At 38.9% G+C, this 24,682-nt stretch overlaps 1 protein-coding gene across 1 annotated transcript; it reads right to left on the reverse strand.

Annotated features, from left to right (window-relative positions):
* Positions 1 to 392: 392 nt before the first annotated feature.
* On the reverse strand, positions 393 to 24,682 carry USP50 (ubiquitin specific peptidase 50). Its single transcript, XM_058541568.1, has 6 exons — positions 24,462 to 24,682; positions 23,996 to 24,191; positions 21,719 to 21,925; positions 20,045 to 20,187; positions 17,720 to 17,852; positions 393 to 725 (listed from the first exon to the last, which is right to left on the reverse strand). Exons 1-6 carry the CDS (start codon positions 24,644 to 24,646, stop codon positions 534 to 536), a joined length of 1,056 nt encoding a protein of 351 aa, XP_058397551.1. The 5' UTR covers positions 24,647 to 24,682; the 3' UTR covers positions 393 to 533.

The raw sequence follows: 24,682 nt of genomic DNA on the forward strand, positions 1-24,682 counted from the left end.
TGGACTTCCAGGGAGAAGATGAAAAGATGTGTTTTGAATTGTAAAGTTGACAGCTTTTCATGTTCTACAATTAGTCTAATGGACATACCTTCTTGGCTAAATTATCTAATCAATTAAATATTTTCAAATCACATTCTTAAGTGCATAGCGCCACTTGAATAAAAGTTATTTCGGTTTAGCTCCATGAAGTTATCTTTGGAAAATAGTTTGTAGGATATATATAGTTATGAGATACTTTATGCTAAAAATCCACCCTAATAAACATTGAATTTTGAAACCTGAACTCAATACATAATCTCTGTGCTTTGAAGGCCCCCATCCATTAGCATTGCATCATTTCATGCTGCCTTTTTCAGTGGGCCAGGACCCATCTCCTTTACTATAGACTTATCTTATAAAAAGGTTGCATAATATGCCAAAAAGACTTAAAAAGGTCAGTGATGCAAGTAAGTTGCAAGAGTTTAATGACAAAGCAAAACTTAAGTACCAGTTTCTGATTGCTTGTGTTGCAGTTTTCAGGAAACACCGTTTTTCTAGCTCTTGCATTTTTGTATAGGTATAGAAAAGGGCTGGCAGCTATAGAACAGGAGATACGCTGTAGCAGTTTGAACTGAAGTATCTGGAATCTCACTGACTCGTGTGTCATCAAAGCTATACCAGGCCTGGGTCACTGAGTTCTTGCAGAAAGCAGTGTAGTGGCCACCATCCAGATCACCAAAGTGGTTCTAGAGAAGGAAGGAATGTCAGACTTAATATTCACATGCAAATACTCTAACTATTGAAACAAAAAAGGTGGGACCAAGAAATAGTTTTCATAATTAATTGTCCTTTGTGCTAAATTAAAATGAAATGATAATTTTGTTAAATTAAATCATACGTATAGCCTGACTGCTATATTGCTTTTCATTTCATTTAACTACTTATATATTGTGCCCATTGACTAACAGAATCTGTGAATGAAATAGGATAGTATTTGGCAGCATCTAATATTTATCAGTTAATACTTACTGAGCATTTACTGTACATAGACTATTAAACATTAAAGGAAATTCTAAAATAAGTACAAAGATAGTCATCTTTCCTAAATCAGCTTATAGTATAATGTTGAAGATAGGCTGAGATAGACCTGAAAAAAAGACATGTGACATTGGAAGAAGACATTTAAACAACTGTGTCTTGCTACTGCACAGTTTGAGGGGGTTGTGCAGCAACAGCTCCCTCAATCACCTTGGGTCCAAAAAGAACCTGTTCCATTCTCTTTTTCCCATGTCTTTCCTAACCCAATAAATGAATGTTTGAAACAAAGACATTGGAGAAGCTCACTTCTCAGAAGGTGGTATGTTGAAGAGCAGGGGTCGACAAACCATTTGCCCATGGGCCAAATCCAGCCAGCTGCCTGTTTTTGTATGGCCTGTGAGTTAAGAATGCATTTTATATTTTTATATGGTTGAAAAAAATTAAAAGAATATTTTGTGACGTGAAAATTATATGAAATTCAAATTTCAGTGTCTTTGAATAAAGTTTTATGGGAACACAGCCATGCTCATTTGTTTGTTTTTCAGTGGCTGCTTTCACACTGCAACAGTAAAGTTGAATAGTTGCAAAAGAGACCAGATGGCCTATAAAGCCTCCAATATTTACTCTCTGGACTTTTACAGAATAAGTTTGCTCACCCCTGGTGTAGAGGGAAGAAAATGGATTTTTATGGTCAATTCTGTCAATTCAGCTCTAATACTACACAATGACCTTAAGGAAATTATTTAACCTTTCTGAGCTTTAATTCCTCCATCTGTTAAAATGGGGTAATAAAACCTGTCTTGTCTTATATAGCTATTATCAGGTTATAGAGCTAGCACATAGAAAGTGCTTATTAAATGTTCCCTTAGACCTTCATCTTCCCCACCTCTCCTCTTACATGTTAGAGAAATATCCCAGAGCTGACATTTAAAAGATCCAGGCCCTGGTCCTGGTCCTTGCCATATGATTTTAAGCTGACATGCTCCAGCTTTCTTATCTAGAAAATAATGCCCATAATAGTATGATGTTATTTGATTGAGAAAAACAAAACATCTGGTGGATATGTAGTGCCCAGATGATGAAGCAATGTTCTGAAGTGATTAGACAAACCACAGCTGGAGTATTACATTCACTTTTGATGACTTAATGTAAAAAAAAACAGCAAATGATACAGAAAAGGGTGAAAACTCTTTCTAGACTTCCATTTCCAGGAATTATGGCAGACAGCTAGCCTGAAAGCTTTAGTTACAAAACTAAGACATGCTGGATAAAACATGGTAAACACCCTTTGAAATGTATGGCTCACTTTAAAGATTGTAGTTAGAGTAATCCCCAGGGGCCAAAAACTGAGGAAATAAACGGGTAGCATGATGTGTGGTTGATGCTGTGACCACCTAAAGACAGTTCCTGATCTCTGTAACCAGGGTGCTTAGGTTTTAAAGGTCACGCAAGGACAGGAGGTAAAGTCTTAGGTCCCTGCAAGGTGAGGAGTTGGACTGAGATGCAGACACATGCCAGGACTCTTACAGATTCACCCTCAGTAAAAGGATAAACTAGGGGAAAAATCCATCCTCTAGTGCTTGTCTTAGCTTAGGCCCTGGGTGCGGAGAATAAAAGTCATTCCTGGGCATTTGTTACCACAGACCTGCCTTCTCATTGGTGTGGGATTCAAATTTACACTACCTGCGTGTTCTCGGAATCCTGTGAATTTAATGTATTTTTGGGGTGTTTGGCAGATGGAAAGAATTATTTTCTGGATTGATACACCTTATTAGGCACAGGATACCCAATTATACAACCCCAGTGATGTTGAGCTCACAATTCAAAACTACAGAACACACAAGGAAACATTTCACCATGAGTAAGCATCAGAAGGCAATAAATAAGCAAGATTAAACCCCCAAGGACTTTAGATAATAGAATTATCAAATAGAGACTACAAAATATATTTAAAATTATTATAGACGTTTAAGAGAAAGAAACTAACTTAAAAAAACTAAATAAAACTTCCAGAAATGAAAAATAACTTGAAATTAAAAATTTGGTGTAGAGATTAAATAGTACATAGAACTGAAGAGAAAGGGGATAAACTGTAAAAATGAAACTGAGGAAATAACCTTGAATGCAGTAGTGATGGAAAATTGAATGAAAAGATTCAGTATATGCCTAGTAGACATTCTAGAAGAAGACAATAAAGAGTATAGGAGCAAGGCAGTATTAAAAGTGATAATGACTGAAAATGATTAATGAAAGACAAATATGCAAATTTAGGAGATACAACAAACCAAGGGTAAATAAAAATAATACTGCAGGACAACAAAAGCAAAGAGAAAAATCTTAAAATCAACCCAAAAGAAAAGATTGCCCATAAAAGAATGACAGCATGATGGTAGAACTTCATGTCAGCCATAAGTAGCTTCAAAATGATTGAAAAAAAAAACAACCGTTAATCTAGAATTTGGTTTCTAGTTAAATTATTCAAGTATCAAAGTGAACGAAAGACTTTTTCAGTCAAAGATGGCAGACTTTAGGATAAAATGTCTACTGAAATATATCCCACATGAATAAATGAATATAGATGGAAGAAGTGATATATAAGAGAGAACAGTTAGCAAAAAAATTGGTAAAGATCCTGCTAAAGCTGAACCAACACGAAGTGTAAAAAATCATGATAAATATTGTCTGCTTTGGAGGTACAGTAGTCCCCCCCATCTGCAGTTTGGCTTTCTGCAATTTCAGTTACCCACAGTCAACAGTGTCCAAAAATATTACGTGGAAAATTCTAGAAATAAACAATTCATAAGTTTTAAGTTATGCACCATTCTGAGTAGCATGATGAAATCTTGCACTGTGCTACCTAGGACATGAATCATTCCTTTGTTCAGCATAGCCACACTGTATACATTACCCACCCGTTAGTCACTTAGTAGCCATATTGGTTTATCAGATCAACTATGGCGGTATCTCAGTGCTTGTGTTCAAGTCAACCTTATTTTATTTTTTGTGTGTGTGTGAGGAAGATCAGCCCTGAGCTAACATCCATGCCAATCCTCCTCTTTTTGCTGAGGAAGACTGGCCCTGAGCTAACATCTATTACCAATCCTCCTCCTTTTTTTTTTTCCCTTTTTTCCCCCAAAGCCCCAGTAGATAGTTGTATGTCATAGCTGCACATCCTTCTAGTTGCTGTATGTGGGACGCGGCCTCAGCATGGCCAGACAAGCAGTGCGTCGGTGCACGCCTGGGATCCAAACCTGGGCTGCCAGTAGCGGAGTGCGCGCACTTAACCGCTAAGCCATGGGGCTGGCCCCCAACCTTATTTTACTTACTAATGACCCCAAAGCACAGGAGTAGTGATGCTGGCAATTCAGATAAGCCAAAGAGAAGCTGTCAAGTGCTTCCTTTAAGTGAAAAGATGAAAGTTCTCCACTTAATAAGGACAGAAAAAAAAAATCATATGCTGAGGTTGCTAAGATCTACGGTAAATTTTATTATAGTATATTGTTATAATTGTTCTATTTTATTAGTTATTGTCACTCTCTTACTGTGCCTAATCTATACATCAAATTTTATCATAGGTACATATATATAGGAAAAAACATAGTATATATAGGGTTCACTAGCATCTGCAGTTTCAGGCATCCACTAGGGGTCTTGGAATGTATCCCCGCAGATACGGGGGGACTACTGTATATATAAAAAAGTTTTTTTTGTTTTTTTTTCTGTGCGGAAGATCAGCCCTGAGCTAACATCCGTGCTAATCCTCCTATTTTTTTGCTGAGGAAGACCGGCTCTGAGCTAACATCTATTGCCAATCCTCCTCCTTTTTTTTTTTTTCCCCCCAAAGCCCCAGTAGATAGTTGTATGTCATAGTCGCACATCCTTCTAGTTGGTGTATGCGGGATGCCGCCTCAGCATGGCCGGAGAAGCAGTGCGTCAGTGGGCGCCCGGGATCTGAACCTGGGCCTGAAGCCGGGCCGCCAGTAGCGGAGCGTGCACACGTAACCACTAAGCCACTGGGCCGGCCCTAAAAAAGTTTAAAATGCTGGAAAACAATAGTAGTAGTTCGATCATCAGAACAATGTTCTAAGATCCTTCCATTGTTTGAGAGGAAAGTACAGGGGTCTTAATGAACTTTAGGCTTTAAATCAAGTATGGAAGCTGAAGTTTTAAGGGTAATTGCAAAAGAATCTAAATAATATGTATAACCTCCAAAGTTGTAGAGGGAAAATAAAGAAAACTATCAATTTAGTACTAGACAAGAAAAAAGAGTGGAAATGACTAGAGAAAGCAGATTAACATAAAGCACACAAGATGACAACAGAAACAAATCCAAATTTATTATTAGTTGAAATATAAGGAAAAGTACTAAACTTAGACATTGACAGATTGGATTTTTAAAATCCAGTTCTATACACTATTTTACATTCAGAAATCAAAAAGGTTGAATTTAAAGGGATGGAAAAAAGATACAGTAGATAGATACTACCAAAAGAAAGCTGGAGTAGCTATAGAAATATCAATTAAAATGGACTTAAAGACAAAAAGCATTATAAATGATAGAGTCACTTTATAATGTAAAAAGGTTTAGGACACCAAAAGATTATAATTCTAAACAATGCACCTAATAAAAGAGATTTGTTAAAAAAATTGACAACTCTAAGGAAATTTTGACAAGTCTACCATCATAATGGTATATATTTATTATATACCATTATATATATATTTATTATATACCATTAGATATATATATTTATATCTAAGATAATAAATAATGACCAAATTGTATTTATCTCAGCAATGCAAGGGTAGTAAAATTAGAAAATCCATAAATGTAATTGACCATATTAATAAACTAAAAAGGGTTCACAGGAGCCATCGCATCTCAATTATTGTGGAAAAAAGATTTAATAAAATTCAACACCTTTACAAACATGCACAAAATCTGTTAGCAAAACCAGAATAAAAGGAAGTATCCAAAACCTGATAAAATGTAGCTTCTAAAAACTTACAGCAAGCATCATTCTTGATTATTCCCTTTAAAATCAAGGGAAAAAAAAACTTCAACACATTTCTTTCAACTATTAGTCAAACAGACAAAAAAAATTAGTATAGAGATAGTTTTGAACAACACAAGCTTAAGTTCTAAGACATAAAGAATCTGGCTCCTAATAAATAGAAGTACACAAGTGTCAACAAATGTAAAAGAATTAGTTTCATACAGATTGTAATCTTTACACAATACAATAAAATTAGCAGTCAATGCAAAAAGATACCCCCCAAAATTCCCATACTTTTGTAAATTAAACACTTCTAAATAACTTTTTGTAGTGACTAAGAAATCATAATGTAAATTATGAAAACTTAGACATAAACAGTAATGAAAATACTATATCAAAACATGGGATGCAGTGATGTCTGAGATTGTCTTTAAAATAATATGGTGTGGGGAGGGGAGTGGGTCAGTATTTTGGATGAGTTGATAGCTCATCTATAGAGCTGGCTGATAGGTGCATGAGGGTTCGTTATACTGTCCTCTTTATTTTGTATGTGTTTGAAATGTTCCATGATCAAAAAGGTGGTAGGCAGTGAAAGTGGTATCTAGAGAGACATTTGTAGTTTTAAATGCTTATATTTGAAACAACAGACTGAATTTTAATGAACTGAGCACCCAATTTAAAACATTAAAACATAAGAGAATAAATTTTCTTTGGAAAGTAGAGGGAAAGAGATAATAAGAATAACTAATAGGGCTGGCCCCGTGGCTTAGTGGTTAAGTGCGTGCACTCTGCCGCTGGCGGCCCGGGTTCAGATCCCGGGCGCGCACGGACGCACCGCTTCTCCGGCCATGCTGAGGCCGCGTCCCACATACGGCAACTAGAAGGATGTGCAGTTATGACATACAACAATCTACTGGGGCTTTGGGGGGAAAAAATAAATTAAAAAAAAAAAAAAAAGAATAACTAATAGGGGCTGGCCTGGTGGCATAGTGGTTAAGTGCGCGCGCTCCGCTGCGGCGGCCCGGGGTTCGGATCTTAGGTGCACACCCACACACTGCTTGTCAGGCCATGCTGTGGCAGCGTCCCTTATAAAGTAGAGGAAGAAGGGCATGGATATTAGCCCAGGGCCAGTCTTCCTCAGCAAAAAGAGGATTGGCATGGATGTTAGCTCAGGGCTGATCTTCCTCACAAAAAGAAAATAATAAAGTAGAAAAGAAAGATGTAACAAAGAGGATCAAAAAGGCAAAAGTTGGTCCTTTGAAGACTTAAATAATATGGACATTAATAATAAGATTGATCAAGAGAAAAAGAGACCAGGTAATAATGAATAAGTAAAATTAGAAATGAAAAAAGGTGTTATAGCTACAGATCCAGCAGAAATTATAAAACATTTTTTTTAATACCTTGAAAGTTATGCCAGCAAACTGAAAACTTGGATGAAATGGACAAATATCCAGAAAATTATAACTTACCAAAACTGACAGAAGAAGAAAATACAAAGCCAGAATAGACCTACAAATGTTAGAGACATTACATCAGTAGTTAAAAATCTTCCCTCAAAGGCAACGGCAGGCCCAGATGGGTTTACAGGTGAGTTCTATCAATCCTTCAAGAAACTTCTCATTACAGACTTACACAAATTTCTGTAGAAGAGAAGAGGAAGAGGGCCTGCCCCATGGCTTAGCGGTTAAGTGCACGCACTCCGCTACTGGTGGCCCTGGTTCAGATCCTGGGCGCGCAACAATGCACCACTTCTCCGGCCATGCTGAGGCCACGTCCCACAAACAGCAACTAGAAGGTTGTGCAACTATGACGTACAACTATCTACTGGGGCTTTGGGGAGGAACAAAAAGGAGGAGGATTGACAATAGATGTTAGCTCAGAGCCAGTCTTCCTCAGCAAAAAGAGGAGGATTAGCATGGATGTTAGCTCAGGGCTGATCTTCCTCACAAATAAATAAATAAATAAATAAATAAATAAAACTGTTTTCAAAAAAAAGAAGAGAAGAGGAAGAAAAGCTCTTCTAACTCGTGAGGTTAGTATAAACTTGATACTCATACTAGACCAAGACAGTATGAGGAGGAAAAGCACACAGATCACTCTCATTCAAGAGGATAGATGCAAAAATCTTAAAATGTAAACCAAATCCAGCAAAATAGATCTAAAATAATAATGACCAAATTGTATTTATCCGGCAATGCAAGGATAGTAAAATTATAAAATCTATATATGTAATCGGCCATATTAACAGATTAAAAAGTGTTCAGGGGAGCCATAGCATCTCAATTATTGTGGGAAAAAAGACAATAAAATTCAACACCTTTTCAAACACACACAAAAACTGTTAGCAAAACCAGAATACAAGTTTCTGAAACCTGATAAAGTGTAGCTACTAAAAACTTACAAGTATCATTCTTGATTATTCCCTTTAAAATCAAGAAAAAAAAAAAGGATACTCACTCATGATGGTGATGTAGGAGGACCCTGGGCTCACCTCCTCCCAGGGACACACCGAAAACAAAAACCGACAGGGCTTGCATACACCAGCCCCACAAGGCTATAACTATCTGAGAAAGGGCTCTTAAAGGGCTCACACCCTTAGACTCATTTGCCCCAGGGCTTAGCACAGAGGCAGCCAATTGAGAGGTGCCCAGACTTTATGTGAATGAGGCTCACTCGCTAATCTTAAAGCATCGGCCTGAGGGGCAGGCATCTAATCTAGTACACATCTAGGGGCCTGCTGGCTGGCAGGCACCATCTTCAAGCTCTCCCTCTGCTTTGCTCTAGCCAGTGGAAGCCATGTTTTTTTTCTTTCTTTTTCTGTTTCCCAGCAGGTGCCATCTGTACTCTCTCCCTCTGCCTCATTCCAGCCAGTGGGTGCCCATCTTCATGCTCTCCCCAAGACATGCTCCAGAGTGCCAGTATGTCCTGGAGGGGAGCTTTTACACACGGTTGGTGCCATGGTTTTTTCAGACACTGCCCAGGGGACGTCCCTTGCTCACCTGGCTCTGGTGGCCAGGGAAGCTTGTGTTCATGGGTTCCACAGTATTGTAACAATAAGAGAGACTACCACCCACAGGGCACTGCCCAGACAGCAGACTGAAAGACACCCCCAGTCTTTTTGTGAAAGAGGCCTATTTTCTTGTCCAAGAGCTTTTGTCTGAGGGGCAGGCTTCAGTTTTGGCTCACAACTAAGGGCCAACAGAGGTGCCCTCAGGGACATAGGCTGGTGGATGCCATCTTTGTGCTTTCCCACCAGTATCTCCCAGAAAATAGCTTATACACTCATCTGGAGCCCTGATTTTTGTGACTGTTGTCCTGGGACACCTCCAGATTGCCTGGCTATGGTAGCCAGCAGGGCTTACGCTTGCAATCCCATACAACTGTATATATGTACATATCTTAAAAGCTGCTGACTGACGGTTTGGCTTCCAATCAGCCTGAATCTAGGTGCTGACTGACATCCCCCACTTTGGGACACTGACAGGTCTTGGCACACCTTCAACTACTGGGAGCCAGTAAAAATAAAATTGGCTGCTTGGACAATCATAAAAATTTGAAGGACAACCAAGAACTAGGGCAGAGTTGAACAACAAGTTTCATCTCCTACACAAGGCCACTCCTTCAAGACTACAAGAGATGGCTGTTTTATCTAATACATAGAAACCAACAGAGAGAGTCAAGGAAAATGAGGAAACAAAGGAATGTGTTCCAAGTGAAAGAACAAGACGAAACCTCAGGAAAAACCTTAAGAAAACAGAGAGAAGTAATTTACCTGATAAAGAGTTCAAAGTAATGGTCATAAAGATGCTCACTGATCTCAGGAGAAGAATGCATGAACACAGTGATAACATCAACAAAGAGATAGAAACTATAAGAAAGTACCAAAGTCACAGAGCTGAAGAATACAATAACTGAACTAAAAAATACACTAGAGGGATTCAACAACAGACTAGATGAAGCAGAAGAAAGATTCAGTGAACTCGAAGACAGGACAGTGGAACTCACCCAATCAGAGCAGCAAAAAGAAAACACAATGGAAAAAAGTGAAGATAGCATAAGGGACTTATGGGACAACATCAAGCAGACTAATTAACATTTTCATTGTAGGGGTCCTAGAAGGAGAAAAGAGAAAGAAAGTGGCAGAACACTTATTTGAAGAAATAATGGCTGAGAACTTCCCTAGCTTGGGGAACAAAAACAACATCCAGATCCAGGAAGCTCAGAGAGTGCCACATAAGATAAACCCAAAACGACCAACACCAAGACACATTATAATTAAAATGTCAAAAGTTAAAGACAAGGAGAGAATGTTAAAAGCAGCAAGAGGAAAACAACTTGTTACGTACAAGGGAACCCGCATAAGACTATCAGCAGATTTTTCATCAGAAATTTTGCAGGCCAGAAGGAAGAGGCACCATATATTCAACATATACTGGAGGCTGTAGCCAGAGCAGTAAGACAAGAAAAAGAAATAAGACATATAATAATCGGAAAGAAAGAAAAAAATAAAACTGACATTTGCAAAGGAGAAATAGACAAATTATTAGAAATAATGAGAATTTAGCAAGGTGGCTGGATATGGTAAAACAAAAGATCATTTCTATGCACCAGGCATAAATAGTTAATTTTTTAACACGATCTCGCTTACAATAGGAACAAAAATAACAAAAAATAAAGTACTTAGGAATAAATATAAGGAAAGATGTGCAAGACTTCTGTGGAGGAAATTATAAAACCTTATTGAATGATACTAAAGAAAGCCTTAGATAAATGGAGAGATGTACCATTGTTCATGGACTGGAAAACTAAATTCTCTCTCAGTAGTCAATGCAATCAAAATATCATAGGTTTTTTTTTTTTTAAGGAATCTGACAAGAGCCAAGAATAGTCATAATACTCTTAACAAAATGAGAAAGAAGTGGTGATAGTAATGGTTTAGGGGACAGGTGGTGGTGGTTCTTGCTGTACCAGATATGAAGATTTATTTTAGAGCTACAGCAATTAAGACAGTGTGGAATTAGCTCAAGTGTAAAACAACTGACCAATGGACACATAGCATAGGAAAGGTAGCACTGTAAATTCCTGGGGAAAAGAGGATGCTAGGACATTTGGTCATTCATATGGAAAAACAACACATTTTTATAAAAAGTGCAGAATAAAAAATTTAAAACTTTTAGAAGACATAGGAAAATATCTTTGTAACTGCAGATTGGAAAGGATTTCTTAAATGAGACACAGAATAGAACTAACTAGAAAATATTGATATGGATTTTCCACTAAATTAAAATTAAAACTTCTGTTCATTAGAAGAAGTTACTATAAGACATAACAACCAAATGCAGTTTGTGAATTTTGAATAGATTCTGGTCTTTAAAAGAAATCCAGCTATATAGAAAACCATTGGAGTAATTGGGGACATTTGAAAATGGATTTATGAATAAAAGTGATAGAATTTTAAATTTTCTTACATATAATACTGGTATTGTGTGTATGTAGGAGAAAGTGGTTAAGAGTTGCATGTTGATTTATTTATGGATGAAATGTCATGATATATGCAACTAACATTTAAATAATTTAGCATAAAGTTGTATAGATATAGATAGAGAGAAGGAGAGGGAAAATATATTAAAATGTATACATTGGTAAAATACTAATTGTTGGATCTAGGTGAAGTATATCTCAATGTTCTTACTACAGTTCTTTCAGATTGTATGAATGCTTGCAAAATTTATTTTAAAAACTTGGGAGAGGGGCCGGCCCCGTGGCTTAGCGGTTAAGTGCGTGCGCTCCGCTGCTGGCGGCCCGGGGCCCGGGTTCGGATCCCGGGCGCACACCGATGCACCGCTTCTCCGGCCATGCTGAGGCCGTATCCCACATACAGCAACTAGAAGGATGTGCAGCTATGACATACAACTATCTACTGGGGCTTTGGAGGGAATAAATAAATAAATAAAATCTTTAAAAAAAATAAAAATAAAAAAAAATAAAAACTTGGGAGAAAGCACGTGAAAAGATTCTCAAGATCATTAGTTTAGGGAAATGCAACTCAAACCACAACATACTACTGCACACTCAGACAATAACAACTGTTAGTGAGGATATGGGAAATTGGAACCTCATGCATTGCTGGTGGGAATGTAAAATGGTACAGCCATTTTGGAAAACAGTCTGGCAGTTCCTCAAAAGATTAAAATAAAGTTACCATATGACCCAATAATTTCACTCTTAGGTATATACCCAAAAGAAGTAAAAACATGTCCACACAAAAACTTTTACGCAAATGTTCATAGCAGCGTTATTGATAATAGCCAAAAAGTAGAAACAATCCAAATATCCATCAATGAATGAGTGGATAAATGAAATGTGGTCTATCCATAAAATTGATATTATTTGGCAATAAAAAAGAATGAAGTACAGATAGTGCTAACAACATGGATGAACCTTGAAAACATGCTGAGTGAAGGACAACATTCACAAAAGGCCACATATTATATGATTCCATTTATATGAAATGTCTAGAATAGCCAAATCCACAGACACAGAAAGTAGATTAGTGGTTGCCAGGGGCTGAAGGGAGCAGGAATGGGTTGTGGGGTTTCTTTTGGGCATGATGACACTGATCTAAAACTAGATCATGGTGATGATTGCACAACTCTGAATGTACTAAAAACTACTGAACTGTACACATTTAAAGGTGAATTTTATGGTAGGTGAATTATCTCAATAACTTATTTTTTTTAAGTTGGAAAACAAAAAGATAGTGTACAACAAACCAAAACTGAGAGAAGTTATTTGCAACATATATAACTTACAAAGAAACAGTATCTAGAACACATAAAGAACTCCTTTGAATCAATAAGAAAAAGAGAAATAACCCTTTCTAAATTTGCAAAAGACAAATTTTCATAGACTAGGAAAGACTAATAGCAAAGAAATATGGTAAGATGCTCAGGGAAATGCAATCTAAGAACAAAATGAGATATAATTTCATACCTATTGGTGGGCAAAAATTAAATCTGATGACAACTGATAGGAGTGTATATTGGTATAACCACTTTGAAAACCATTAACATTACCTAGAAAGTTAAAAATTCACATACTCTGTGATCCAGGTGATTCCACCCCTAAGTATATACACTAGACATACTCTCACACATATATACACAATCATACCCACATGATGTTCATAATAGCAAAAATCTGGAAACAACCAAATGTCCATCAATAAAACAATAGATAAATTATGGTACATTCACACATATCATACACTAGTGAAATTATAGCTACATACAAAAATGTGGGTGACTCTTAAAAACAATACAGCAAAAACAGCAACTTGCCCAAGTCTAAAGAGTATTATGCATTTTTATAAAGCTCAAACACAAGGAAGCTAAATGATGTATTGTTTATAATTTTATTTATTTATTTATTTTTCCCCCAAAGCCCCAGTGGATAGTTGTATGTCATAGCTGCACGTCCTTCTAGTTGCTGTATGTGGGACACGGCCTCAGCATGGCCAGAGAAGCAGTGTGTCGGTGGGTGCCCGGGATCCGAACCCCGGGCCGCCAGCAGCGGAGTGCGCGCACCCAACCTCTAAGCCATGGGGCCGGCCCAGCAAATCATATTTAATGGGCATATGGAACCCTAAACCTAATTTAAAAATTCTTTTCAAGCACACCTAAAACTAGGTCATGAGCAAGTATCAACACATACCAAGAATGGACAACATATTTTCTGATAAGAATGCAATTAAGTTACAAATCAGTAACAAAAAGACAACTATAAAGAAATCACATTTGGAATTTTTTAAATGCACCTCTAAATAAAAGTGGATGAAAACACAATAACTTCAAAGAAAGTAGTAGGAGAAAGAAAATAAAGACCAGAGATTGAGGAAATAGAACACAAAGAAATAATAGAATCAATAAAACCACAAGCTGGTTCTTTCAAATGACTAATAAAATAGAAAAACTTTTGGCAAGATTGATCAAGAATAGAGAGATTAGACACATAATATTAGAATGAACAGAAAGAGAATTGAGAAAACAATAGAGATATTAAAATACCAAGAGAATAATGTGAGCAATTTTATGCCAGTAAATTTGAAAATGTAAAAAATAGGCAATTTTAAATATAATTTTTAAAACTGTGTTAAGGTAAAACAAAGCTTTTATAAGATAACATAGGTGAATGTCTTCGTGATCTTTGGGAAGAGTAATTCATGGCATTTTCACACCACACAATGGAACACTACAGGATAATGAGAATGACGACGTACAATACATGCAACAATATGAATGAATGTTGCATAATTTTGAGTGAAAGGAGCAAGACACAAGAGTACACACTATATAATTGTATTTCTATAAAGCACAAAAACTGGCCAAACCTATCCTTGCAGCAGGTGGTTTCCCAGACTAGAAGGGGGCCCGAGCGCGGTTAGGGTGCTGGTGATATTCTGCCTGAGCATATCTTGGTTACAAGTGCATGTTGACTTTTTGAAAATTCATTGAGTTTTACACTCATGGTTTGCATTTTTCTATATATATATTTACTTCAATAAAAAGTTTATTTTTAAAAAAATGAAGAAATAGAAATCCTTAACAAACCTATAATACTAAAGCAAATTGAGCCAGTACTTAAAAATCCACCCACCAAGAACAAAATTCCAGGACCAGATGGTTTTTTCTGTTTAATTTTACCAGACTTTCAAGAAACAAGTTATTTTTATTTAATACAAACTGTGCCAGAGAATAGAAAAGAATGGCCAACTCATTTTATGAGGCTAGAATAAGGCTGATCCCCAGAACAAAAACGGAAAGGGGCAGTATGAGAATGAAAGTTATAAGTTAGTTTCTCAATTATGAAAACAGATATAAAAAAATGTAAAAACATTTTTAGGCAAAAAAAAATCAAGTAGAAAATCAATGCTGTTTGCTATGTTAATAGATTAAAGGAGAGATTTATGTCAGTTGTCCTCAAAATGTGGTCTGGGAAAACACACACATATATGTGTGTGTATATACAAAGTTTGTGTGTTATATATGTTTGTATATATACAAAGTTTATGTGTGCATATGTGTAATGCATTCTACAAAAAAGCAAAACTGGGGCTGGCCCAGTGGTGCAGTGGTTAAGTTTGGCATGTTCCACTTCGGCGGCCCAGGATTCACAGATTCAGATCCCAGGCACGGACCTATACCTAACTCACCAAGCCATGCTGTGGCAGGCATCCCACGTACAAAATAGAGGAAGATGGGAACACATGTTAGCTCAAGGCCAATCTTCCTCAGGAGAAGAAAAAAAAAACTGCCTAGCAACAGGAGAAATGATAGATAAATAGATACAATGGATAACTAAAAGCAGTTAAAGTGAATATGCTAAAGTTAATGTATCAACATGGATTAATACCATAAAAATAACTCTGAGGAAAAAAGTTACAGAAGAATATGTACAGTATGATAGCAGATATATAAAACATGCAAAGCAATACTACATAGCATGTATCAACACACACATGTGTGATAAAAGTATGAGAGAGCATGGGAATAATACACTCCAAATTCAGGCTAGGGGTTACAAGGGAAGGGGTGGGTGGGATCATTAAAGATCCACAGGGAACTCGATTTTCATCTACAATATTTTATTTATAACATCAGGGGAGGGTAATGTGAACACATTCTATTTCATTTTCTGTGGCGGAAATATTTCATAATTTTAAAAACAGTCTTTCTAGAAACCAATCATTGGAAGAGGGTTGAAGGAAGAAATATTGTTAGCGTATGATTGCTATTTTCAGATATTGGAAGGGACGTCAGGTATAAGGAAGAAAGATGTGTTCTATTTCTCTAACATATATGTACAAGCATTCGTTAGCTATAAGGCCACATACATTTTACTATTACTACTTCAGAGGACAGAATTAGGGCAAATGGAAGCAATCACCGGAGGAAGGTAGGTCTGGACCCAGTAGAGAGAGACACGTGGACAAGCAGAGGCAGCACAGTGTAGTGGTGAGAGCAGGAGCTGGCCTGCCCACCTGCACAGCTTGGCTCTGCCCTTTGTAGGCGGGATGACTGGGGCCGACTATTGAACCTCTCTGTGCCTGTTTCCCATTCTGTAAAATGGGGATAACAATAGTGCCTCCTCATAGGGCTATATGAGAATTAAATGATTGATTATTTGTAAGGTGCTTAGAACAGCGCCTGGTACATAGCCAGCACCGTATGTTTGTAAAATAAATCAAACAAATGTGGCTGATAAAGAGCAGTAAGGTCTCCGAGGGCTCCTGCAGAGGCTGGATAAATCTCCGTCAAGGACGGTGAGAAGGTACCCTTCTCTCTGGTCTAGATGAGTACTTCTCAGACTTCCCTCTGCATTCCAGTTACACGGGGATCTTGCTAAAATGCATGTTCCGAGTCAGTAAGTCTGGGGTGAGCCTGAGATTAATTCTAGAAGGCGGTGCTGATGCTGCGGGTCTCCTGGGGACTACACCTGCAGTAGCAGGGCCCTAGATGACCTTTCCCTATGGCCATACATCACAGTTTCAAAGATGCTTAGTTCTTATTTCCAACCAATCATCAATTTGCAGTAAATTCTAAATATATTTCTCTTTCAAAACCAACTTTTGGCCCTCAGCTAACTAATAATAATTTAAACACTAAAAGGATTAAGAATTTATAGGAGGCTTGGGGTGACTCTTTTTATACTAATGTGTATCTTTTCATAATGTAGATAATCACCATATAATTTTTAATAAATTCAGCTTTTTGTCTTCTGGGTTTTCTTAAAGCAGAAACACTTACAATGAGAAATTACAACTGTAAAATATAGGGGAGGCAGTTTCTGTATCATTTTAGAATTCACATTAGAGTCTACAATTGATATGATAGACAAGAGGGTGTCACTCCAGATTTCCAAATAGGGGAGTGAGAGAACAGAAACCATATTTGAGGGCAGGATAAATTGGAAAGAAGGAGAATGTCAAGGCTTGAAGGGAAAAGAACAAATAAAGAAGGATCATTTTTTTCAAGTTTGAAGATATGGTTCTGAGAGATGTTTAAGAGGAAGACCAGCAGGATTAACATTTTATATGAATTCAACAATAAGCTGAATAGGCAAATTAGACCTCAGTATATCAGAGGACTCTGGTGAATCATACTGGGCTCCGGGGCAGGCCCGCCCGTCTGATGTGGACACAACTGGACCTACAGGTTCAAGCTGAAACCTGAGAGTGTTCTGCAGCAGATCTTTCACACCATGATCCAGAACAGTAACCCAGAGAATGGCTTGGGGCTTGGGGGTGGGTGACGCTGTGGGAAGTTCTGGGTGATTGGGTCTGAATTAGACTCTATGCTACGTACCTAGGGTTTGGGGACTTGGCCATAGAGTGGGCCGTGATTATTCAATATAAAGCTATGGAAACCAAGCTCTGTTGCCTCCAGAGCATAATTCACAGATTTCCACAGATCTGAAATGGCCGCTGATGGAGGAAAGTGAGGAGACAGCGAGCAGGGCATTTTACTCCTTCACTGCTCTGCCATTCTAGGTCAAAGCAGGGAGTTCCAGCCTCTATATTTTGTTTTAAAAAGGAGAGTATAGGAGAAGTCAGGGAAAGACAGAAGGAGTAGGCCTTCAAGCAGATAATTCTACAATTTTCTTTAAATTTTTATTATTTTAAATAGTTTCAGTATTTTACTCACCACCACTGCACAGAGGTTATATTTAGAACGTTTCCGAAAAATTGGACAAATGTAAGGAGTGAGGTCCAAGTTAGTGAGTGGGTAAAGAATGTCGGTTCTCAGCTTCCTTTTCATCGTACCCAGAACGTCAAACCTGGGGAGATAACAGATGTGTGGAATATAAAGTAAGGTTGTGAACCACTCGTGAAGGAAGTCCACATACCTGATAAATTCCAAGGAGAGTTAAAAGTAATTTCTTAGAAAGATTATCTGGCACAGACCTAATTTTTACAGAATTTTTTTTCTTATCTACATATATTTAGAATCTCCACATCGACAAGCCTCGCTAAAACTGAGACGAGTGGGCCAGGAGCTCGAGTCAGGGAGCGAGACAGGGTCAGTCTAGTGGGAGAAAAAGAAAGGGATGAAGCTAGCTCGGCGGCGGGGGAGTAGAACTCCCCACGCCCATCAATAGCTCCCTGAGGCCTTCCCTCCAGCCCATGCTGCTCACTCCAACCCGGCTGACTTGGCTCTTCATCTTCTTGATTTCAGCACACGTCGTCTTGGCAGTGTCCTGTTTCCAGCTCTGAGGTTTTAATATATCTTGAACAAGATACAGTTTTGTGAAAATCTTGTCACATTCTCTGTTTGTTATATACATCAGCAGTTCCCAAATCTGAGCTCATATCAGAATCACCCTAAAGCTTTTTAAAAAATAAATTATGTTCATTTTGGAAAAATGGCTGATTTAGATCTAGGGCAGGGAAATTACTGGATGAACCTGAGATATTCTTGTGCCAGAAAGCAAGAAACCTTGGTTTCAACAACTAAGAAAATACCGTAAGACCCAGCAATCCCACACCTAGGTATCATCTCAAAAGAAATAAAGACTCATATCCACATAAAAACCTCTATACTAATGTTTACAGCAACTGTATTCACATCTGCCCCAAACTGGAAACAACCCAAATGTTCACCAGCTGGTGAATGGATAAGCAACTGTGGTACATTCATAAAGAAAATACTATATGCAATGAAAAGGAAGAAACGGCGGCTACATGCCACAGCACAGATTAAGCTCAGAAACATTATGCTAAGTGAAAAAGCCAAACTCAAAAGGCTACATATGGTATAACACAGGACATTCTGGAAAAGGCAAAACTGTAAGGATGGAAATCAGAAGTTTCCAGGAGCTGAGGGTTGGAGAAGAGATTGATTACAGAAGCATGAGAAATAGGGTGATGGAAATAGTCTATATGTTGGCTGTAATGGTTACATGACTGTGTACATTTGTCAACATTCATAGAACTGTACACCTAAAAAGGATAAATTCAATACATGTAATTATACTTTAATAAACCTAAACTAACAAATGGGGCCACAGGAGTGGGCTTGAAGGGTCTCCCACTGCCCAATTTTGAACAATTTGAACTTCAAGAAGAATGATGATAGTAGTAGATATTAAACATTGGGTTTAAAAATATCTGTGAGTCCAGAGTGATACTAATTACAGAGGGGAAACTATACCTTTATATGGTGGGATCTTACAGTCACTACCTTAACTAAGGGATCAAACTTAACATTGGCAACAGTGGGACAACTTTTATGAGGTGCCTCCTGATATAATGTGATGACAAGTACATAACATTATCTATGCCGGATTCTTGCTAAAAAAGTTATCCCAAATCTAACCATGCGGAAACAATCAGATAAATCTAGAACGAGGGACATAATCTAAACTCCACCTCAGACCTGTGGAATCAGAATCCCAATGGTGGCTCCAGGGAATTTATTTTTTAAAATCACTCAAAGTGAGTGCCAAATGTGCATCAACAGATGAATAGATAAAATATGATATGAATACAATGGAATATAATTCAGGCGTAAAAAGGAAGGAACTTCTGGTACACCTCACAATGTGGATGAACCCTGAAAACATTAGCCAAGTGAAATAGGCCAGCAAAAAGGACAAATATTGTATGATTCTTCTTATATGAAGTACCTAGAATAGACAAATTTATAGACACAGAAAGTAAGTTCGAGGTTACCAGGGGCTGGGGAAGGAGGAATGGCGAGTAACTGCTTAATGGTTACAGAGTTTCTGTTTGGGGTGACAAAAAAGTTTTGGAAATAGGGGTGATTGTTGCACAACATTGTGAATGAAATTAATGCTGATGAATTATACACTTAGAATGGTTAAAATGGCAAATTTTGCTATATATATTTTATCGCAAATTTTTAAAAATTAATGTAATATACCAAATACCATTCAATTGCATGGTATGTAACTTGTATCTTGATAATATTATTCAAAAAAATCTGCTCACAAAATGTCAAAATCCTTACCTTTTTAAGTGAAAGATAACTATTTTTGGTGCTTTGGAAATACTGGCCCTCACAGCTGTTTCTTGCTTGGTTTCACAAAAGGAACAGTGAATTCGGTTGTTCCAGGTCAGTGTGTCTTGTTGAAAAAAACACTGGAGGCAGTCCTGTTGGGGAAAAAAGCATTTGGTCACCAAATCAGATCACCTGCACCCTGGGCTCTCTGTTTATATGAGAACTTTGGAAGAACTCTGGCAATGTAATTTGACTTTTCTCAAAGTCACCAAGCCCAGGAGACAGCAATGTCACAGCTGCAGCCTGGATAGGCGTTAACACCTACCTGGCAAAGGAGCTGCTTCCTTCTCATTTAGTTACTGAAATGGATCCAAGTGCCCATCTCACTTCTAATCTCTGAATCAGCATTGTAGCGTTTCTGGTTTATTTCAGAATATTGACTGTGCAATTTCCACCAACCAGTCAGGCGGCTGCTTTTCGCTATTCACCTCATCACAAAAGTGATCTGGTGATTGGAAAAGCACCATATCTCAGAGTTTGGGGTGACCCATAATAAAAGCAGCAGAACAGAGAGAATTAGAGCCCATGCCCGCAGGAGACCTCCTCAGTGTAGCCAGGCCCCCCGGCTCTGCACACCATTAACCTAAAGAGGAAGATGAGCATAGATTCTGTTTTCAGTAGACATGCCAGCACCTCATTTAGTCTTTGGAATTCCTTTCCAGCAATCTTGAGCAGTCTGATCTGAGAACAAAGCCCAGTCTGAATAAGCAGTAGAATTCTATTCTCCAATTCTGGTATGTGAAAACTTTTAGCAAGAGATATGCTTTCATAATTTAGGAAGAAAAATATAAGTGTGTATTATTCTGTGAGGCTCCCTGCCTCCCACCTGTTCCCCGTCTTCTACTGCCGACCCCCCCACCCCCCCTTTACAGATGAACTTTTTTTTTTTGCTGGGAAAGATTCTCCCTGAGCTAAAATCTGTTGCCAATCTTCCTCTCTTTTTTTCCCCCTCCCAAAAGCCCCAATACATAGTTGTATATTCTAGTTGTCAGTCCTTCTTTTTCTTCTATGTGAGCTGCCACCACAGAATGGCTACTGACAGATGAGTGGTGTGGTTCCACGCCCCGGAACCAAACCCGGGCTGCTGAAGTGGAGCATGCCAAACTTTAACCACTAGGACATCAGGGCTGGCTCTATAGATGAACTTCAGGTATTATGGTGAAGAAAACTCAAGAAGTAAACTAAGGCACTAGATTCTATTCTGTCTTCCCAACACATTTCACAGCTTTTGTCAAAAATGCAAGACCTCAAGATGATGAATCTTTTATATCTAGTTCCCAATCTGGGCCTACAGACCTCTGAGGTGAGGAAAGGCCATCAAATTTTTGCCAAAAAGTACAAATTCCCTATATGCACCAAGCCATCTCAATAGACTGAAGAAACCCCACTATCTTTTCAGTTTTACAATGAGGCTGTTTTATTGAGTACATTTTGAAATACAACTAAATTCACAGTAATTTTTGTCTGCGTGTGACTTTTCTATAAAACATTGTCATCATGGGCTTCCAATTTTTTTTAAGTTATAAAGCAGCCCCCCTCATACTAGAACATGTAGGAAACAGCCCTGAGGAAATCCTGGGGTAGAGCAAGACCATGGAAGTATCCAGGAATAAGGATGCCCACCTGAAGCGAGCACTGGGATTCAGATGGAATGGGGAGGGAGAGGACGGTGAAGACTTCGTTCTTGTAGGTGCAGTTCTCACACTTCAGACAGGTGACCCTGTAACTGAGCTGCCCTTCGAACAGCCGGGTGATGATGGAGGTCTCACTGGCGATCGCCTTCCTGCAGCATCTGGGAATAGATCCTTTCTCATATGACCTGCCGTGGTACTGAATCAAAGAACAAATTCGCTCCAAATCAACTATTGATTATCAAAAAAAAATTTTTTTTTAATGATTTTATTTATTTATTTATTTTTCCCCCAAAGCCCCAGTAGATAGTTGTACATCCTTCCAGTTGCTGTACGTGGGACGCGGCCTCAGCATGGCCAGACAAGTGGTGCATCGGTGCGTGCCAGGGATCCGAACCCTGGGCCGCCAGCAGTGGAGCGCACGCACTTAACCGCTAAGCCACGGGGCCGGCCCATCAAAAAATTTTTTAATGTTTAAATTTTTTCTATCAGAATGATACATTGCTACCAGAAAACATTTAGCTTTGGATTCAGACAATAAATAGAATAAGATCTCTTAAGAGCATATACTGTGTGTGATATCTGATAGTTCAGTTATTTTCCCCCTTAAGTGCAGCTGAGGAATGATTACACCCTAACTCTTGTAACCCGTGCCCATGGCCCCTTAAGCTGATAGCCTGTGATAATGTGATATAAGGTCCTGGAGCCAGTTTTTCCCGGGAAGAGGGTAGTAAGCTATTAAACTAGCTTTCAGTCGTGCAAGTTGATCTAGAGGTAAAATAAAGGAATCTGATCTCTCCCCCAGTCCCTTCAAGTTGTGTTCCCTAGCCTCCCCTTTCATTATTAGTTAGGAAACACTTCTGTAAAAGAGCAAATCTTAAGTTCCAAAGGTAGCTTGATTTTTTGTTTTTGTTGTTTTTTTTTTGCTGAGGAAAATTGGCACTGAGCTAACATCTGTGCCAATCTTCCTCTACTTTGTATGTGAGTCACTGCCACAGCATGGCCGCTGACGAGTGGTGTAGGTCTGTGCCCAGGAACTGAACACCGGCCGTGGAAGCAGAGTGCACTGAACCTAACCACTAGGCCACGGGGCCGGCCCAGGCAGCCTTGTTTAACCAGCCTTGTGGCCTGGTTTGCATCTGGCTCACGTGCAGGAACAGCATTTCCGGGAGCACACCCTGACTCGGTGATTTTACAGCCTCCGTAGAAGACACGCTCGCTCTGCGTCAGCTCTGATCTGGAGCTGTACACATGCTCCCCTCTGGCTTGCTTCTGTCGTCACACCCTGTGTGTTCCACCCTGACAGTAATTTAATGCCCCTAATTCCGAGTTTGGTTTGGGAACCAGAATGCTATCTACTTCAGAGTGGCTGCAGATGAGGACTGAGTGATTTTTACTGACCATCACCCTCCCCTCCGGCCCACAAAAGTGCTGCCGTGATTATCTCATTATTAGCAAACATGAAAACTGCGGACTGCAGATGAGAATGATTAATGGCTGTAGTTAGTGATCTTGCTGTATTTCCTGGATGTGAGGTATGAGGGGAGATAACATCAGCACAAGGACCCTGCATAAAGTCAAGGACATGTCTGTGGAGAGTGTGGGTCTCTCCACAGATCAAGGCTGACGGCAATGAGTCTTGCAAATAAAGACAAAACCCGTAGTAACTGGCGATTTCATGTTTTATTAAATGTCTGTCCTAATCCAATGAAGAACTCAGATTAGGCAGGTTTGGGATGAAGGTGAAACTTTGCAGTATATAGATCTGTCCTTTCATCTAATACCAAGCTTAATATTTTCCTGGGTGTGTAGTTACCAAGAACATTTATTTTAAGTTGTAAATTTCTATATGTTATATCTCGTGAGGAATATATTTTTATAAAAAATGTGATTTCCACTTTAGAAAAACAGTCCATGCAGCTGTTATTTGCAAAGGGAACTCGATTAGTGGTTCCCACACCTGCTGATCACTGAAAATACCAAGTAAGCTTTCCCAGAAGTCACCACCAGACATTCTAATTCGGTAACAATGGAGTGCGGGCCTTAGAATCTGTGTGGCAAAAATCTTCCCAGGTGATTCTGATGACCAGCCACGTTTGGTAAATATAGACCTATTCAAATAGTAACTTAAGTGTTCCCCATCGTACCCCCAGCACCTGTACCTGGCACAGTGTATGCCATATTGACTGAACAAATGGAAGAATGAAAAATGAAAGTTGCTGGTAGAGTTGAAGATCTATCCTATTTCAACGCCATTAGTTCGACTTACCTTTTTCAGAGCCTCATGAAGCTCATTCAGGACATGAATCAAGAATTCCTGAGCATCTTGCTGTGTCTTTTTCATAAATGCCGGGTAGAGGTTGCCAAGAGCTGACCGAAATATTTCTGGTGAGACGCAGTCTGCGTCTCCAAGCCACATGTCTGTCATCACGTAGGCAAAAGCAGTGGCAACCTCACCGCAGTCCCTTGGAAGAAGGAAGGGGAGTGTTTCTGGCTGATTTAATAAAAAGAAGGCCTCTGAAAACCCAAGCATGTGGCACCAGACCAAAAATGAAGCTTCATTCTCTCTTGGTTGACCTTCCTGCTTTACTCACACTAGAAATGGTACCTGGGGCGCTGCAGCCTCTGCTGACTCATGTAGCTGGTAAAAGGGACTCCAGAGGGTTCCTTCCCTACCCTCACCTTGGGGGAGCCGGGACTGGGGGCTGGGCTGCAGGGAGCGCATGTGGTCTTACTTTCGAAGAGCGGTAATGTACTTTCCAGAGAGAAAGTATTCCACCAGTGGCGAGATGCTGCAGAGACACTGTAAGATGGCATTCATGTAGCATGTGTTGCCCAGGTTCCGCAGGCCAGTCACACCCTGGAAATGGGACTGGTTCTCATCAGCCTCGCTACCTGGAGAGGTGTCAGAGGGATCCATGCACTCTGCGCTGTGTTGGTGCCAAGTGGAAAGAAA

The sequence above is a fragment of the Diceros bicornis genome, chromosome 5 (assembly GCF_020826845.1).
Source record: "Diceros bicornis minor isolate mBicDic1 chromosome 5, mDicBic1.mat.cur, whole genome shotgun sequence".
Taxonomy (NCBI): Eukaryota; Metazoa; Chordata; class Mammalia; order Perissodactyla; family Rhinocerotidae; genus Diceros; species Diceros bicornis.